Source organism: Electrophorus electricus, chromosome 16 (genome assembly GCF_013358815.1).
Source record: "Electrophorus electricus isolate fEleEle1 chromosome 16, fEleEle1.pri, whole genome shotgun sequence".
NCBI classification, from domain to species: Eukaryota; Metazoa; Chordata; class Actinopteri; order Gymnotiformes; family Gymnotidae; genus Electrophorus; species Electrophorus electricus.
Window position 1 is genome coordinate 4,165,851 of NC_049550.1, and position 19,855 is coordinate 4,185,705.

The following is a 19,855-nucleotide window of genomic DNA, read 5'->3' on the forward strand; positions in this document are numbered from 1 at the left end:
AAACCAGCCACAACACAATGAGAGTTGACTTATTTCTGTCTTCAAGAGGCATGAAGGGACAATTGCATTTGGAATCAAAGACTGTTAGCCATTTATTATTAAATTTGTGGAACATCTTAAAGCTTGTGTTGTAACGATAGTCGTGTTTTCAACAGTGGATGCCAAAGTGATTTGAAGGCATGTTCAAAAGTGATAGCTTAGAACCATGTGTCAGTAATATTTGTCAAACCCTGAATAAATAAATGATAAATTGTACTTGTTCTTCCAGTGCTATTGTTATTCTTTGTAATTATTTCTTTCATCCCTTTTCTTTCAGGAAATGGAAATGCAGAGATAGACAAACACGCACACGCACACGCACCCACACATACCCACAGTAGAAAAAATAGACCATCGCATAATCAAGAAGAAGACAGATTTGGCTAAGAACATATTGTGAGGGTAAAGAAGGAAATTGTTAATAAAAAGATTTAAGCTGTCTTCTGAAAGAACAAAATAGAAGTGCAGTCATACAGTGGCATGCAAAGATTTGAGCACCCCTGGACAAAATATGTTACTGTGAACAGTTAATCAAGTTGAAGATGAAATTATCTCCAAAAGGCATCAAGTTAAAAGATGAAACACACTTTTCAACATTTTCAGCAAAAAAAAAAAAAAAAAAAAAAAAGTACCTTGGAGATTTGACCACTCAAATAACTTTGACCACAGTCTCAGACCTTCATTAGCCTGTTAGGCTTATGGCTTGTTTACAAACATTGTTAGGAAAGGCCAATTGATGGGAAAGGCTATGATGCAAATTTCATAGCTTTATAAATACACAGACTCCTCTAACCTTGTCCCAGAAACCAGCAGCCATGGGTTCTTCTAAGCCGCTGCCTAGCAAAATGAAAATGAAAATACTTCAGGCCTATAAAACAGGAGAAAGCTATAGGAAGACAACAATGTGTTTTCAGTTTGCCATTTCCTCAGTTTGAAATGTAATTATAAAATGGTGCTTAACAGGAATAGTGGCAGTCAAGATAAGGGGTCTGGAAGGCCATAAAACATTTCAGAATCATTTCATGGGTAGCGGGAACAATGGATTCAATGAATTTCCAGCAAAATCTGGAAGCAAACATAACACCATTCTGTAAAAATGCTGAGGTTGAAAAGAGGACGGCTTCTACAAATGGATAATGATCCTAAACACACCTCAAAATCCACAATAAACTACCTCAAAAGGTGCAAGTTGAAGGTTTTACCATGGTCCTCAGAGTGCCCTGATCCAAACAGCATTGAAAATCTGTGGATAGACATCAAAAGAACAGTGCATGTAAGGCAGCCCAGGAATCTCACAAAACTAGAAGACTGTTGCAATGAAGAATGGATGAAAATCCCTTAAACAAGAATCAGAAGACTCTTGGCTGGCTAGAAAAAGTGTTTACAAAATGTGATGCTTGCCAAAACGGGTGCTACTAGGTACTAAGCATGTGGTGTGCCCGAAGTTTTGCTTTGGGCCCTTTTCCTTTTTTGTTATAGTGGAAAAGAGTATTTTCCACTAGGTGTCCTAGATATCTCCAAAGTGCCCCAAAACCTCTCAAAATGCATACAAAGTCATTAGTCACTATATATTGAATGTGCAATGTTTTTTTTTCTAAAACATCACAACAATGATTAACAACTTACTAAAAGACAATATTAGCTTCATTATAGCTTCATTGCTATTAGGCTAAAGGGTTATATTGGTGAAAATACTGTAACACTGTAAATGCTGTAATACTGTAAAGAATTAATATTTTTTCATTTATACCTACAATTTGTAGCAGGATTCTGATTTTTTTACAGCTGGAAGCATCCAGTGGTTTGCAATGCAAATATCATAGCCAGTCTAGGCTAGAAGCCACTGAACCATCTCTCAGCTTCCAGCTCATAACTACACCCAAATAACTCCAGACAAACTTCATCTAAAATAAGCCTCTTCCTTTCCATGATGTCCAAAAGTATTGTCAATCAAATTATTTACTAAAAACAATCCATGACTGTGTCAGTTTCCCCAAACTGTCATATACATGCGTTACACTTTAGGACGCACTTTAAAAGCAATGCTTTGCTGAGCACATCGATGTACCTCACACAGTGGGGAAAATATAAAGCAAATGAGGACTCTACATTTTTGTCTAAGCATCCTGTTTGTTGAAACAGTTGCCAATCATGCCAACTGTGCCTGGAAACAGTTGTACGTAAATGGCTGAAAATCGGTACGCAGGTATTTATATTAGTTGTAAGAAGTTTTTGCGGGTAGATGGACTTTATTTTTAGAATATTCAATGCTATCAAGTGATGTATTTGAGTGTGACATCTCTGTCTTGCCCGCAGAACAGCTAGAGGTTGTGCATGCAATAGGAGCTTTAATTTGTTGTAAAAAATGATGTTATGGTAGTTCAAGCTTGGTAGATACTAGTGCACAGTTATGAAATGTAACTTAATTAGAACTTTTAAATAACATGTATATGTTCAAGCAAAGAAACAGCGTTTGCATTTTTGTATGTCAGGGTACAGCCCCTCTCCCCAAATGTCTCTCTGTGTTTGCGCGTGTGCGTGTGTTCGTCTGTATGATCACTCCCTCTCTGTGTTTCACACCTGCTCATTATTGTGTGTCGTTAGTGTCTGTATGTCCTGTATGCCCTGTGTCTACGTATAGGTGTGTCAATGTTTGAACCAGATTAGTTCGCTAACCACGTTGTCGTCTTTGTGTCGAATAAAAATGTTTGTTGTGCTAGACACGGCTTGTCTCCGCATATCACAGAAATATCGACCATCGAAGGATGCCGGGAAAAACGAAGAAGAAGGGGAAGAAGGTTCCTCCCTAGCCCTTAAGGGGAATCCTTCCACATTCCTGGGCACTCTGAATACTGCAACGACAGGGAAGAGTGCTCCGCAGGAATTGGGGGAGCTCCACGGAGTCCTACAGGCCCCTAACGAACCATGAGAGCTGGTACTGAGGAGACCAGTCTCAGGGTCCGGACACCGCGGTGTCCTATTACCCTTATGAGGAGCGCGATCGGAGTGAGTGCCAAACAGACACCAACCTCCAATCGGAATACACTGATGTCAGCTTCCGATCGGTCTCGGAGGTCTACCAGCAGAAGAATCCGGCGATGGAGATGGAGGAGGCTCTTCATAGGGATTCTCCTTCGGAGATGGACACCGTGTCGATGGACTCTGAAAGCGAAGAGCCTGCAGCACCCAAGGTACCACCGGCTCCGCTCCGGTACAAGCAGGCGGCCCAAATGGGGCTTGCAGGGGGTATTGTCCCCAGAGGAGGACACTCCCTCAGTGAAGGATCGCAGCACCAGAGCTCAAGCGCCTAAGCCGCAGCCACACAAAAGCAAGAAGGCGGAGTCATCGGTGCCTGCCCCTGAGACGGGCCAATCAGCTAAGGCATCTCTGGAGGCACGCGCACTGAAGCCAGAGCAGCCACCCCCATATAAGTCCTGTGTCTACGTATAGGTGTGTCGATGTTTGAACCAGGTTAGTTCGCTAACCCTGTTGTCGTCTGTGTCAAATAAAAACATTTGGTGTGTTAGACACGAGTCGTCCCAGCATCCTGCTTTGCCTCCACACGTCACAGTACATATATGTCCAACCCAATAGGACTGGCTTCTGTCAATACTGGATTGGCAGTTCGGTTACCCCTTAACAAATGGGTGGTTGCGCCCCTAGTTAGAAATGTTAAGCATAATGACATTTTGGCAATAATGACAAGTTACGCAGGGATGCAGAGTGATTGAAATAAAGACTTTCAATACATATTTATTAATGAATATACAAAAACCTAGAATATTTATTAAAATTTGTGGAGCAGCCTGCTGAGGTTAAGGGAGGGTGGTGTGTCTCAAATAGTCAAATAGTATTCACAAAACAGGCTGTATATAAATGTTTGTGAATTTTAATTGTACATATGTTTAATAATAGATATTTTAATACATTTATGAATAGGAAATGCGACAGAATAAAAAATAAGCATTAAAATTAATATCATATTAGTCTGAAATTTACATAAAATTTTCATGTTTACATTTACATTTACAGCATTTAGCAGATGCTCTTATCCAGAGCAACTTACAAAATTGCTTTGTCATTTACTCAAAGATACATCCTAGCGAGTAGAGTAGGTTAGAGTCCAATATACCAATGAGCTGTAGACTTACAGGGATCACTGCTGATGCCCAGAAGTACAAAATACATAAGGTCTATCTTAGACAATGATAAGTGCAATAAACAGTAAGTACTCAGAGTTTGTTAGACAACATCAGTGAAATAAACAATACCCTACAATAAGTACTATTTTCAGTTAGTCAATATAGGACTATCTATATATAACTATAACTATATCTATATATAACTAACTATATATTCATGTTGAGGATAATAGGCAAATGCAAGCTGAGAGCACATTATACCCATTTTTGAATATTAACACCTTAACACCTGATTAACACCGGATTGGAGAGGGAACCACCAATTTTACAGTACTACACCAATTGTAAACATTTACACCAATTTGAATCAACATTTTTTTTTATTTGAACTAGCTCTTAAAACAGTGTAAGCAATTATGGAAAGATATTCTAAGCCCTGTTTTCTGAATACTAACATGTAAAGAAGTCCTAGTAGTAATAATAATAGTAGTAGCCTACTACAACACTTTCTAATTCCCTTTATGCACACCGTTGTTTTTACCATATTGTCCATAACGTCTTACCAATTCTTAAAACCCCCGACTGCACTTACAACCTTGTAAAATGAAACTCAGAAGTATGTACCTATTTGATGTTCATTTATTTTATATCACTTCATGCTTCCATAAACTGCTTTGACTTAATTTATACTGCTTGATTTTATTTCGTTATTTCATCATAATTAATAATTTGATCAAATTAGGATTATTTAAATAATTAATTTAATTAATCATTAATTTAATCATTTATTTGTTGTCACGTTGCCCGAGTACCGCAGGACGTGGAACAGAATGCACAGACTCTATCGACATTGTGAAACATTTAATGACACAACATGTAACAGATAACGGTGACACTCACACAACATCAGTGAACAATGAACATACTCACACTTAACACTAACGATAAAGATTGCTACAAACATGGACGCTAACATATGTTCTGACTGACACATAGACAAAGACCAACGGTGAGGCACGCACTGACGTGGGTTTAAATAGACAGACACACACTAACACTTAACTCCGTACAGGTGCGTACTTTCACGGGGGTGTGGCTCCAAACACGCGTGAACCCCCCTGCATGCGGCAGGCCGTATCACGTGACTCATGGGGTGGGGAGTGTCCCGTGACATTTGTTTACTTCCCTATTTATGTTTAGCTGATCATACATAATGAAATTTACATGTTAAATTAGTCTCCAGTTTACACTGGATTGTCTATGGATTGTTTGACCTTGGACTGTTCATACAGTTTCAATTACCCTGGCCGGTACCCAGCCAGGACTCCCAGTAATTGTCACACCGTTCCTCTTCCACATTCAAAAGCATCAGTTCATTGACTATTGCACAGAAGTTCTTCATTTTCACATCTTCATTATCATTTTCTCTCACTTATTCCATCCTCAAAGGTGCCTGAGTCAAGTGCTTTGCATTGATGGTTCCGACAATCCTGCATGATTTGCCCTCTCAGCTATGCTACTAAAGCACTGGTTCTTTTGAGTGTCGACCAACTAACTCAACCCTTTCTCCTGGCTTCAAGAAAATGTCACAAATATAATATAACAAAGGGCTTGTAAAGTGTACATGGTACCAAAAATGGACATTACACATCATTGAGGAAAATTTATGAAATAATTTATAACATAGAAAAATCTGGAATGTGTCCCCTTTAGGAGAAAACTGAATGGCTACGTATTTTCCCAGCCATGAAAATACCAGTAAACTCCTGTAATATCTGTAATGTGGAGCGATCATGAGGCGGACACATGCTGAGAAGAGCCATATTTATCAAGGGCAAATACATAATCAGAGTCATAGTCATGGTCCAGGGTCAAGGAGCCAATACGAAGTGTTGGGGAATACATAATAAACTACATGAAACAAAACACAATGACAAAAATGGGATGCAGGCTATAACAAAAATACAAGCAACACGAACAGGCTACAATGCTCACTCGCAAAAAGGCCCTTTGCATGGGAAATAGTAAAATCCAGTCGTCCTTTAAGAATATGGACTTTTAATAAGTCTTACAGATCTACGTATTCTGGGCTGTGAACTCTGGGGTATTTTATGGTCTTTGTGTTTATGGTCTTTATGGCCATGTGTCCTTGCAGAAGTGATAAATCTTTCTTACAGAGTGGCTTTGAAGAACTGATAATAGGGTTGAGGTGCCATCCTGGCAGAGTCAAAAGAGTTAGTGATGTTGTGTAAAATACATTAGTAGTTAATGATGCTGTGTAAGATATATTAGCAGTTAATGATCTTCTGTAAGATACATTAGTGTTTAGTCATGCTTTGTGTCTGTCATGCCCTCACCAGCAAACCAATCCCAGCACTCCTCACCAGTGTCACGTACGCAGACCTGAACGTCCCCCGTTTCCCTAGCAACCGAGTCACTTCCGGGTTTTCGTCCGTCTCCATGGTTCCGTGTCTTCTCCCTTTTGTGTCCAGCTGTTCCGAATTTGTCCCTAATTGCATTCCTATGTAAACCCCATTCCTGCGTCTCTTGTTTGTTGGTCATTCATTGTCTCTACTAAGCTCATGGTTGTCTCAGATTACAGTTTGTTTGTTCTTGCTCCTTGCTTGTATGTAGTTTGTATATTCCTGTTGAATCTCGCATCTTGTTCCTTGCCTAACGTTCATGTTTTCTCCCCACACTTCCTGTTTAGTTACCCTCGCTGTCTATGTTGCTATCCTTGTTTAGTTCTCTGTTGTTCCCTCTTCTGTAATATTTTGTCTAACTTAGTCTCGCCCTTACCCTAGTAACCTGTTATTGTTCTGTTAGCCAGTTCCTCTTGTTTGTCTGTCTTTTTTTCTTTGTTCTATTCGGTATGGTTAGTCTGTGTCTGTCTGTTAAACACATTCTATCCCATCCGCCCCATATATTATGGTTTACCTAGTTAGTTCAGTTTTGCTTAACATCCAACGCGCCGCCACTTCGCAAGTGTGTTTTGTTCTCCACCCCTCCCGCGATACAGCCAACCTCACAACTATGCACCGTTTCAGATCACTTGACTATTATGTGGACCTGTTCCTCACTTCCATTTTTGTATGCATGTTCCATGTTTGCACTTGATTTGCAAAATCTTGTTTCTCCTTTGCATAAAGCTTCAGAGCCTTTCAGTTTCTCATGTACCAACCTGTTTGCCTGTTAATTTGAGTTTGTTTGCTTCACCCTTATGTATTTTGCTTGTTTATACAGTTTTACAGTACTACTCTGGTTTTCCTTTTGTCGTTTGTATTTCTGTCTATACTTCAATTAAACCTGAGTACTATTTATCTGCATTTGACTCTCCTCTCTGCTCTACATGACAGAAGACTTGACCACTCTCAAGGTAAACATTAACCCCAAGGGGGAGGTTTGTTGCACAGCCAGCAGTGCAGCAACTATCAATGCTCCTCAAAATACACAAACAAATTTACAGAGAGAACTGTATCGGGTTATTCTCTCTAACAGGTTACTCTGTATTGGGGCACAAGCAACCAGATATCCAGATAAACACTCAGAGGCTCTTCCCTTTATCCCCCCTCCAGGTGGGTCTTGAGCCAGATCCAGCCACCAGATATGAAGTTCAGTGATGGGACATTTGCCTCGGTCGGGGCTGTGGGAAGAGAAGAGAAACCAGGGAGAAACAAACAGAACATCCACTTAGCAGGCTTATTAAAATCTAAGGCAGTTGTAATCTTTGGTACAATTTTGTAGGCTTACCCTATTCAATCACAAGGCTGATGTCACCCCTCCCATATAGCTTTTTGTTAAGACCTCTAATAAGAAATGGTCTGTTTGAGTCTGAACAATGCAGTGTGAATACAAACTAGCATGCAAAAGTTATTATATAAGTGAGGGATTTTATTGGCAAAGACTATTCCCCCTGGCTATAATGTAACTAGGAGAACCCCAGTATGTTGAGAGTGCAATGGGCACTTAAAATGTTTTCCCATGTCATATTTTTGTGAAACTAGGCTTTACACAACAGCAGTTTCTTTTTTTCTGGGGCGTTTCCACAAGTCATTTCTTTTAGAGTGTTCCCTTTTTTTCATTCTCTTTCTTTTATGTCCAATGTTGAGAAGTCACAGAGGTTGCACTGGAAATAAATGGGGTGAACCCATTTGAAACAGTTGAAAGCACTAATTATGGAAAAGTAGCATTAAACACATATTATTCCACACTTGCATATTTTCACTGAGGTAAAGATATTTGTTTGGATTTCTTTTTAAAATGTCTTCATATCAATGAGGTGGCGCTGGCCTGATCATTATCATGTAAGTGGTTAGAAAATGAGAAATCCATAAGTGATTCGATATAGCGGGTACACATCTCATATGATTTTTACGTCCATGTCATGGATATTTGTAGAGATAATACAAGTCTTTGAGATTTTCAGATGCATGCCAGCTATGTAACTTAAAACATTGCTCATGATACAACTTTCATTGTCCACATAATTGTCATTTTTCAGTTGTAACAAAAATCAGCTAAATGCTACAATGCTACAGAAGTGCCAGTGTGAAATAGTGAAAATAGTTGTGTGGGTAGCAGGTTGTAAACAACCCCCCTCAGGTCATGTTGTCTGAGAAAAGGGTAACCAAGACAAAAAAGGAACATGCACACACTACTTCACACTAATTCTAATTTGTTGGGGGTGGGGGGGGGGGGTTCTCCTTAATGTTTCTAACATCTTTTAGATGACTAACATTTATCTATTATCTAAGTACACAGCTGTACTTGTGGCGGTTATTACAGTACTGTGGTTTAAATGTCTTGATAGCCTGTCTGTGCTCCTGGGAGTTTGTGACTTCTTTTGAGATGCTTGTTTTGATAATATTGCAGTTAATCAAGCACAGATTTTAAAACCATCAGCCAGGTGTTTCAGCAGTCTTGTAGACCTTTCTCTGCATATCTGTTCTTTTTCCACCATGTTAAATTGTCTGCATACTAGAGTACTGTTCAACCCTCAGTTACCATTAATCAGTCTGTCATCTGAATCACTGCTCAAACTTTGTCATCTTTATCTACACTGCATGTCTAATTTTTCTATTAAATAAAACCTTTTTTTACACGAGTCACACAGGATCGGTTTTCTTTACATCTAACACATCACAATTATATGGAAGTTTGGGAGCCAAAGTGGCAGATCCGACACACATTTGTCCTTATTCTCTTAAAGTCTGTTTTAACATATTTATCCCATTCTTCATTCATTGTGCAACAAGGCATTTATTCATGCAGTCATAATCTCAATTTGGGTGTCCCTGAATGTCTCTCATACAATCGGTGACCAGCCTCGTATGAGTCTCCTCCAAAGACCCCTCTTGGGGGTAGGTTTAGCCAAAATATGATTTGGACCCTTCTGTCCAACCTGCCATATTATCTACTCAAGGAACTGTATATTCTGCTAAACTATTTCCAAATGTGGTATAAACAGCAAGTTATTTTTGCCCATCTCTAGATCCACCCGTAGAACCTAACTAATGTTGATACTTTGAATACTACCACCAGCAAACTTTAAAGATTTAATTGCTGGTCCAAATCACAAAAATACCCTCCGTTCTGATGGCACTCATCTGTCTAACCCTTCTATCACTGTGTATCAGCAACAAAAAAAAACAATTTTGATAACGAATTTTAAAGTTCATATGTCTTATGAAGATTCAGTTGCTGATCCAAACTGCACTTACATAGACTGCATACAAATCTAACTATAAGGAGTCAGATGCATGTGCAGAGAAGAGCGAGATTTATTTGGGGCAAATCCAGATTAAGAGTCCAGGGTCATTGAGCCAGTATGCAGAGTATGAGGATACATAATCCAACAAACAAAAACACAAAGGCAAACAGGTGAAGCAGGCTACAACAAGGGCATGGAACAAATAAGAGTCTTAGAAATGCAAAGCCTAGAAAAAATAGGCTAGGATAGATGGAGTACAAACCTATGGGCATACAGAGACAGTCTTTCAGACATTCACACAAAATACAATACAGACAGGGTTTAAATACTTGAACTTATCAAGCCGGGTGGAGAAAATGAAACTAAGGAATGGAACCAAAACAAAAGACAGGGAAGCTAGGAGGGACTAACTGTGACACTAACCCTTCTATCCTTCATTCCTAAACCCTCTCTCAAATGCTGATTTTGATAGTCATTAAAATCCCAAGTTAGAGTCATCAAATTTGATAGATGGATTTAACCAATTACCTCAAGCACGAAAATAAACATTTCATACTAATCACACTCACCTGAATGTGACTTCTATCCTGTCCTTTATCCCTTCTTAGAAACTGAATTGTTAAATCTTTTCAAGTTACAGCCATTGAACTTGGATTAAAGTCAAACATGCTTTTCACAGCACTACCATGACCTCACAGTTTCCTTCGAAAACTCCCTGGTATCACTATCTGAAGCTGCTCCTAGCCTTTGCATAGCTTTGGACAACAAGTTGTCATTTTCAACTCATGTTTCAAATCTGACCAGGTATTGCAGATTCCTCCTTTGTAACATACAAATATTCGGCCCTTTCTCTCGCAGGAAGCTGGTGAGGTGTTTGTGCAGTCTCTTGTAATTTCAAAGCTAAACTACTGCATCTCACTACTTGCTGGTCTTCCTATAAAAGCCATCAGACCTCTATAGCTTACCCAAAATGCAGCAGCACAATTGGTCTTCGATCTTCCACAGTTCACACGTCTCTCCATTGCTGTGCTCCCTTCAATGGCTTCCAGTAGCTGCACGCATCAGATTTAAAACTTTGGCTGCAAAGGCAAAAATTGACCAGACCCTCCATATATGATGTCAGTGGTTAAAGCCCGATCTGTACCTCGAGTACTTTAAACCTCAAGTATGGCTCAACTTGAAATTCCATGCTTCAAGTCTTATGAAAGATAAACATTGAGACTATTCTCTGTCCTGGCTACTAGCTGGTGGAACAAACTTCCACTTGCTGTCTGGACAGTAGAGTCCCTTGCAGTCTTCAAATGCAGACTGAAGGCACATATATTTGTGGATTATTTAAATGACCACTGACCCTGCTCCTATGTTGACTAACTAAAACTATAATAGTACTATTGTAGAGCATTGTTTATTGCACTGATGTTGACTTCTCCTATGTTGACTAACTCTAGTACTTATTCATTATTGCATTGATTGTTGTCTGAGATAGAGCTTATGTATTTTGTACTTCTAGGCATCAACATTGACCCCTGTATTTCAACAGTATTCTAATTCAATGGTATCTTGGACTTTAACCTACTCTACTGGCTAGGATGTATTCTACGAATAAATTACAAAGCAGTTTTGTAAGTCACTTTAGATAAGAGTGTCTGCCATAAATGTAAATGTAAATGTTATAATCTGTTCTCTCTTTCTGCTGAGGTACACCTACTCCTGATGTTATGTTGTTACTGAGCCTCAACTCGTCTCAGCTACCATGGCTCCTCCCACCACCCCCTGATGCCACCCTGCTGTAGCCCACCACACTTCCACCCCCCCAAACTACTTCTCTGTTGCCCTTGACAGACGTTCGCATACAAGATGGGTTTCAGACACACACCATCGAAAGTAGACTAGGACTTCAGAAACACCAAAAATAATAGACATTCATTACTTAATTCTCTATTTTTTATTTTATTTTTTTTCTTCACTTTCACTACTTGGGTCAAGAACCTGAAGTGGGACAGTAACATCAGCTCCATCATCAATAAAACCCAGCAGAGGATGTACTTTCTGCATCAGCTGAAGAAGTTCAACCTGCCCCAGGAGCCAATTGTCCAGTTCTACACTGTCATCATAGAATCTGTCATCACTACATTCATTACAGTGTGTGGCAGCTCAGCTACCATGCATGACATCCACAGACTGCAGTGCATTATCAGGTCTAAAGAGAAGACCATTGGTGTTAAGCTGCCCACACTGCTAGGTTCTGCTCACTTCCAGAATCAGTAGGTGTGTGGAGAAAATCACAGCAGACCCATCTCGCCTCAGTCATCACCTGTTCCAGTGCCTTCCCTCAAGCCGGCGCTTTAGTCAAATAAGGATCAAGACAACCCAGCTACAGAGAAGATATTTTCCAATATGCCATCACTCATGAACAGTTGATGCATATAAACTCTCCATAACATGCAGAATCTCACACCTAAACATTTCATCTTGATCATGTACTTCACCTTTATCTGCTCTTTTCTGCCCTATACCTTTTACCTGCCAATCTACTTATTTATTGTACTTCATCTTTCTATGACATGTAAGGTTCCAAGTATGACTGTGTGTGTGTGTGTGTGTGTGTGTGTGTGTGTGTGAGTGTGTGAGTGTGGTGGAAATGTCTTTTGTTGTATTATGTACATGCAGCTGTGCATGGTGAGATACTGTAACCAAGAACAAATTCTTTGTATGCGTGGAAATAAAGCTTGATTCTGATTCTGCACTTTATTCTTTATATTATTACTATTGCAGTGTCCGTTGTCGGCCAGAGGAGATGATCTTGGTTCATCTCAAGGTTTCTTCCTCATGCTCTAGGGAGTTTTTGCTACTGCCACCCTTGGCTTGCTCACTGGGGCTTGGACTCAGACATGTGTAAAGCTGCTTTATGACAACAGCTGTTGTAAAAGCACTATACCCATAAATTTGACTTTGACAAAAGTATTAAACAAAGGCTTGGTATGCACAATGAAAGTGTCATCGCTACTTCACAATGATACTGAGGTTCCGGTAGTCTTAAATAGCGTGGTGCTGATGAGGAGGTGTGTGTGATCAGTAGCTATGGTGATTGTTAGAATTCCAGAGATGGGGCCCTCTGGTGGCCAGCTGCATGTATTAGAGCTTCAACCCTGACTAACATTAAAGGGTCTCAGTGATGAGATATTAGAGAATGATAATCAGCTGGATCAGTATTGTGATGGCTTGTAGGTAAAAAATTGTTTTTTAGTCGACAAGTACAGGACTAGAGGCTGTGGCTCCACCTACCAGATGGCACCTTGGTAACCAAACCCTGTGCTGGGTGTCTGCAGTCTTTTGTGATTTTATGTCCCTTCCTCAGGCATGCTGACTGATAGATGTCCTGTAAATGATCTGTGTGTGGCAATGTCTTTAAAGAATGAGCCCTGATATGCCATAGTGATTACTTCTTTACAGGTCTTTAGGACGAGGTTAAAGAGTATACATACTCATTAGTTAAATGGTTTCATATGATTTGTTTAACAAATATGGAACAAATATCAGTATGCCTTTCTTTTATAGAGTCAGGTATTTATTTATTTATTTATTTATTTATGTAAAAGCTGAACTATGTGTGTAATTGGCGACCTCAGTGAAAATATGCAATTGCATGAAATATACAGAAGACAATTTTGCAACGTGGCTCGGGGGCCTTCATTTCTCTGAGCTGATTTATCTAATCATGGAGCGCGTGTTAAAGGAGTACTCAAAAACTCTATCTCTTTTTGTGACAAGAATGCATATTACATATAACATTGTTTACACAATGACGGACAGACATTAACACTGGAAGTGATCTGAGAAAGAGAATATAATTGTGACAAAGTAAGCAACACAAGGCATTGTAGGATTTTAGGACACAGTAGTTACAGTACAGATCAAGATGTAAGGTGGATGTAGTAGTGGTGTTTATATTATCTACCATAAAAACATAACAAAATGGCAAATGCTTGCTGTATTATGAGCTGCCTTTCTCCCTCTTGCCGTGAGGTCTCCCTTTCTGGCAGCCCCTGGCCTGCCTGGTACTGGGTGGGCGCCGGGCACTGCCGTGATCTATGTTTGTGTTTGTGTACACGGCGCCCCGAGATTCGTGTTCTCTAGAAGGACACGTGGGGAGCCGCGCCCTTTGGGAGGGGGTTCTGTCATGGAATGCACACCTCCCGCAAGTCACGTGGTTTGGCCCGCCACGTGCAGTGGGAGGATCTGTGTTTGTGCCCACGCCTGCACACACTTGCACCTCATCTTGTCTAAATGTATATAAACCCTTGTCAAAGTGTGCAGTGTGTTGATCATTGTTGAAGTAGCGTGTTGTTTGGATTTAAATGTAACAGTCGGAAACTATGTTTGTCTAGATCAAGTTGTGTGTGTCTATGTTTATTGTTTGTATTATACATAAGTGCCACTTTCATCTTTATGTTTTATGTAAATAAATGTTTGTCTAAGTTGAGGGAGTCTGTGCGTCCTGCTCCACGCCCTTCGGCATTCGGGCCACACGTTACAATAGGAAGCCACTGGGGAAGCTGAATAAACTATTCATATTTCAAGATATTTAACTAAATCTGTAGAGCATCTGTTTCTTTGTTCTGCAATGTTATACTAATATTTTAAAAACATTTTACTGCATGTGTTCACTTTCATTTGCACCCAATTTTAAACATGTGTACATACCAGTATTATTGAGTTACCAAGAGCTGAAGTGATCAAAAACCTTTTGGTTTCTGAGCCTGTTCTATGGGTTTCAGTATTCCCGGTATGGTATAGTCAAAACCTTTGTGGTTGGGGGGACTCTTCTGACTTTCAGCATTCCTAGTAAGCTATAGTCACACCCTGTTTGAGCAAAGTTGATTACAATATGTTGTCAGCTTGCTTGGCTGGTTAGGTAACCCTTTGGGCAGGGGCAGGCCTAGGATTTGACCCTTAGTGTGGAACAACCCCACAAAATAATTTCGGCCAGGCAGTGAATTAAACAGGCAACAGTGGGATGCCCAGGCTCTGGCTATTGGGCTTTAGCCCTTGGTCTTTTCTAATATAAAATTCACATTATTAGGTAAACAAATGTTACAGTGGAGAGCAAGTGGGAGCATTACATAAAGGCACAAAACATCATTTTGGATCCATTTGAGCTCATCTAATACAGAAGAAAGTGTCAAAAAAACAAAAAGCATGTTATATTTGAGGGGGTTACATTTTTTTTTAAATGCTGGACATTCATTTTCAGTCAAGCTCTACATTTCCTGATTAACCAGTGTCTTGACAAATGAAGAGAACAATTTTGAGCATATACATGAAATTACTCAGGAGCTATGTAAAAGATGTAAAATAAATAAATAAATAAATAAAATAAAATAAAATAAAAAGTTTCAGTTTAAAATACAAAAGGAATGCGTCATCTTAAACTTTATGCCTTTTGGGGAGCATTTCATCTTCAACTTGCTTAACAGTTGACAGTAACATGCATTTTCACCAGATGTGCTCAAACCTTTGCATGCCACTGTAGATACTGTTATACGATATGATATGATATCTGTTAAAAGGGCCTGGTGTATGGTACAGCAAACAAATGAACTATGGGGTTCCAAATGGGTAACTTCAGGAGTTCAGGGGGAAAAAAAAAGACCATAATGAGATTATGGAAATAAATGCATGAAAAGCATGCTTTGATCTCACATATTAAGTGCTTGTTGAACATGAATAAAATAAATACATACAGAAATAAATGCAAGTCTCCTATAACTAACCACGAGTAAGCTTACAATAAGAAGAAGAAGAAAAAGAAGAATCATTATGAAAGGCAAGTCAATTTCTATAAATATTTTATGTGTCTTCAGAGCATTTTTTAGTTATTGTTTTAGGGCTTTTCTTTTTATGATGAAAGACAATTATTGTGTTTATTTCAACAGCAGATACAAAAGCAAACAAAGCTTTATGAGAGTGGCTGTCAGCTAAGCCTAGAAATTATTTCTGAGAAGGACATACCCATTCCATAGGTTTATTATTATTGTTGGTGTTGTTTTTTTGTTGTTGTTGTTTCTCCCAAGAGAAACTGGCTAATTGTTCTGCATTATACATTTATATTCTGACAGCATTCTGATTAAAACTAGGTGCCCTTAATGATTGAATATTATGGAATGTTTCCATTTTGGCCACAAGATGGAAGCAGACGATCATCTATTTTATCACCTCCCATGGCGATTGGTCTACTAGACGGTTTTACTTGTATTTTTAGTCACGTTTTAGCTTTAGAAATACATCAATTTAAATGGAAAATGTGGAGCTCCATCAGGAACATGGCACTTGTAGAATAATAATAATAATAATAATAATAATAATAATAAGTTTCATTTATATAGAAACTGTCACAGACTCAAGGTCGCTTTACTATGACAAAGATGCAGAAAAAATACATTAAAACAATCAACACATTAATTAACAAATAAGAATAAGAAGAGAAGTTATGAGAAATGTTGAGATGAGAGGTATGTTTTAAGTAGTCTAAAGCATAGCCTAAAAAAGTTGTAGAAATGTACAGAAAGAAGTTTAAATGCATTATATTGAAAGGAAACAGTAGTCATGAATATTTTGGCCAAAACAGTTATATATTTTTATATGTTTTACTATTAAGAATTCAACGACAAAATACTAGTGCTCTCACATTTTTGAACCATTACCGCTATCCATAAGGCATGTAAACAACAACAATAAAGAGAAGTAAAATAATAGATAAAACATGAACATGAAATAATAGATAAAACAAAAGCATGAAGAACATAAATCAACAATAATACATTATAAAATTAACAATGAATATCAGTTTACATTACATATATGGAATTAAAAATGTACCTTTGAATGGAATCAGTCTGTATCCACTGTTACTTCAGGTCCAGTGTTGTAGAGGTATGAAAGACATTTCATTCACTTCTCCTAGACCTTTCTTATGGCCACAGTTTGGACAAAAATGTTTGTTTCACCTTGAGGGATTTTCTCTTCACCTGACGATGATGCACCATGCTCTGGGTTGAATTCTTCCTCATCTCCTTCAGACACCTCCTCCTCTTCTAAATCATTGTTCTCGTGTTCACTTCTGAACATCTGGAAAAATGCACATCTACAAGCTGTTTGGCATTGAGATGTGTACCCATGGATTCTGCAAAAAAAGAGAACTGGGGGTATTGTCATATGCAGCACCTTTAAAGTTTCTGGCTGCATTCACCATTAACAAACAATGCTTGCAGAAAATGTTGCTTTTGTGTGAAATTGTTCTTCTATTGTTTGTAAACTTTGATAATGTGTGAGGTCATAAAGGGAAGATACTGCATATTCAAAAGAGCATTTTAATTTTGTTTGAGTTCAGTCAGTAGCATACACTCACCATTATTATGTGTGTATGTTTGCGTGCACGCACAGCTTGTTTAAATGTCAGGTCAAAAATGAGCCACCACTAAATAAATAGTTCTCCGCAACTTGAAAGCTAACGACTTTCACAGAAAACAAAACAAATCTTTTAAAAAATAAAACATTGTTTTTGTTCATTTTTTCCATGAAAGTTGTGTTACCACCAAGACACAAAGGTTAATAGAGAACAGGTCTGAAAACCACGTCCGTGTCTAGAATTGTTTAGTTAATAGCACCAGTACATATTTATTTCATTCGAAGAAATGACACTGACATCTCTGAAAGACTTGTATCATTTCATTTCTCAGTGATACATTTTGATGACGTGAACGTCATACTCCCGCTGGAGCACCGCTAACCCAGACGACCTTACTACAAAGTTTCTTGTCGACTCACAATACAACGCTCCTTACCGTTGCCATAGTTTCTCAGCTATAGAATTAACCCTCATAGCAAACTTAAGGTTACCCGTAATCTAGAAGCACATGTCAGATACACGTTATAATAACGACGTATCGGTGAGAAGCGTTGCCAAGGCGACTTGCTCATTTTGCAGCGAAACAATTTAGGTGGCTCTTAAAAGAGCCTTTGGGTATTTTGGGATATTACGCCGAGCGAGCAGTTTAAGCACGCTCTCCGCGAATGCGGCGGGCCAACTGGATGTCCTTGGGCATGATGGTGACTCTCTTGGCGTGGATAGCGCACAAGTTAGTATCCTCGAACAGGCCGACCAGATATGCCTCGCTAGCCTCCTGCAAGGCCATGACGGCAGAGCTCTGGAAACGGAGATCGGTCTTGAAATCCTGAGCAATTTCTCTCACCAGACGCTGGAAGGGCAGCTTGCGGATCAGCAACTCGGTCGACTTCTGATAACGACGAATCTCCCTCAGAGCTACGGTACCAGGCCTGTAACGATGAGGCTTCTTCACGCCGCCAGTGGCTGGGGCGCTCTTACGAGCGGCCTTGGTGGCAAGCTGCTTCCTCGGGGCTTTACCACCGGTGGACTTACGGGCGGTCTGCTTTGTTCTTGCCATAGCGACGCAATTCTACTCTTAACTGACGAAGAAAGAGAATAAGACAACCACGACGACATCCTTTTTAAGCCATAACGCCGACCTGCGCTCATTGGGCGTCTTCAGTAAGCATGCCGTCCATTGGACAAATAAAGCTACGTCACATCAAGTCAATTGGCCCGTGTTCCACTACGCGCACATTTCAAAAAAGCAAGCCAGTACGCCTACTTTTGAGGCGGGCTCACGGCAACACATTTTTTAGCCGTGCTCTTTATGTGCCTGCAGTGTACATTGTTGAACGTAGTCCCGGTTATTTATTTTTTTTTTTTACATGTTTGTAGCACCAACAGCATCTTATATATATATATATATATATATATAAATATATATATACACACACACACACACATACACAGCACTTCTACAAGTACGTATATAAATGTACGAGTACTAGCTTGCTTTCATCAGATGCTATTGGGCGGGTAAAAATGGGGAAGGTGTACGTTTGCTCAGACGTGGCGTGGTAATGGACAGCGGTGCCCGTTAGTCATTTAGTGCCCTCGAGAAAAATGCAAGGTAGAACAGACAGTAACATTAAAAAGTTGCACTTCCTCAGGCAGTGTGGGTGGCTCTTAAAAGAGCCTTTGGGATCTGCAGACAACGGAGCAGAGGTGAATTTACTTGGTCTTGACCGCCTTCTCGGTTTTCTTGGGCAGCAGAACAGCCTGAATGTTGGGCAGCACGCCACCTTGAGCAATAGTCACTCCTCCTAATAGCTTGTTCAACTCCTCGTCGTTACGCACGGCGAGCTGCAGATGACGAGGAATGATACGGGTCTTCTTGTTGTCACGGGCGGCGTTGCCTGCCAACTCGAGAATTTCAGCAGTCAGATACTCCAGCACAGCAGCCAAATAGACCGGAGCACCGGCACCAACGCGCTCGGCATAATTACCTTTGCGCAAAAGCCTGTGCACACGGCCCACAGGAAACTGCAGGCCAGCGCGAGAGGAGCGAGTCTTGGCCTTAGCCCTAGCCTTACCGCCGGTCTTCCCTCTTCCACTCATTATGGGTACAACAGCGTCTTGGGAGCAAAGCTGAAATAATCGCCTATCACCTACGAGCGCTTCAGATATGGCAAAATCAACAGCTCTCCTATTGGCTAAGGAGGACAGGACGAATAACCAATCGCGAAGCACTCGTCCACTTCCAAAGCCGGCCTCCCTTTCCTTGCCCTGCAACTCTCCCTCCCACACGGAATCACTTCCAGTTCTTGTCATTCTTCTTCATATGGATTTCAGTTTGGAGCAAATAGTCTAAATACTTCCAAGTTATTTGTATTATTATTATTATTATTATTATTATTATTATTATGTCTTTTCATGATACGTACATGTATGATAAAGACAGGAGAGAATGTTCGAGGTACGGCATGGCTTATATCTTTTGGAAGATTGCCTGTACGATGTATTGTCAAATAGAGTTGTTTTGTTACAACTAAGGAATGTCCGATGTATAATTGC

At 39.7% G+C, this 19,855-nt stretch overlaps 3 protein-coding genes across 3 annotated transcripts in view; 1 reads left to right on the top strand and 2 right to left on the bottom strand.

The window, feature by feature from the left end:
• Window positions 1-19,855, top strand: part of LOC113568371 (histone H2B 1/2) — a 70,764-nt gene that overhangs the window by 9,424 nt on the left and 41,485 nt on the right. The gene's annotated exons all lie outside the window — the stretch shown is intronic.
• Window positions 17,845-18,387, bottom strand: LOC118242685 (histone H3). Its single transcript, XM_035534796.1, has one exon. It carries the CDS (start codon window positions 18,354-18,356, stop codon window positions 17,946-17,948), a length of 411 nt encoding a protein of 136 aa, XP_035390689.1. The 5' UTR covers window positions 18,357-18,387; the 3' UTR covers window positions 17,845-17,945.
• On the bottom strand, window positions 18,957-19,408 carry LOC113568938 (histone H2A). The gene has a single exon (XM_026997077.2). The coding sequence runs from the start codon at window positions 19,397-19,399 to the stop codon at window positions 19,013-19,015; it is 387 nt and encodes a 128-aa protein (XP_026852878.2). The 5' UTR covers window positions 19,400-19,408; the 3' UTR covers window positions 18,957-19,012.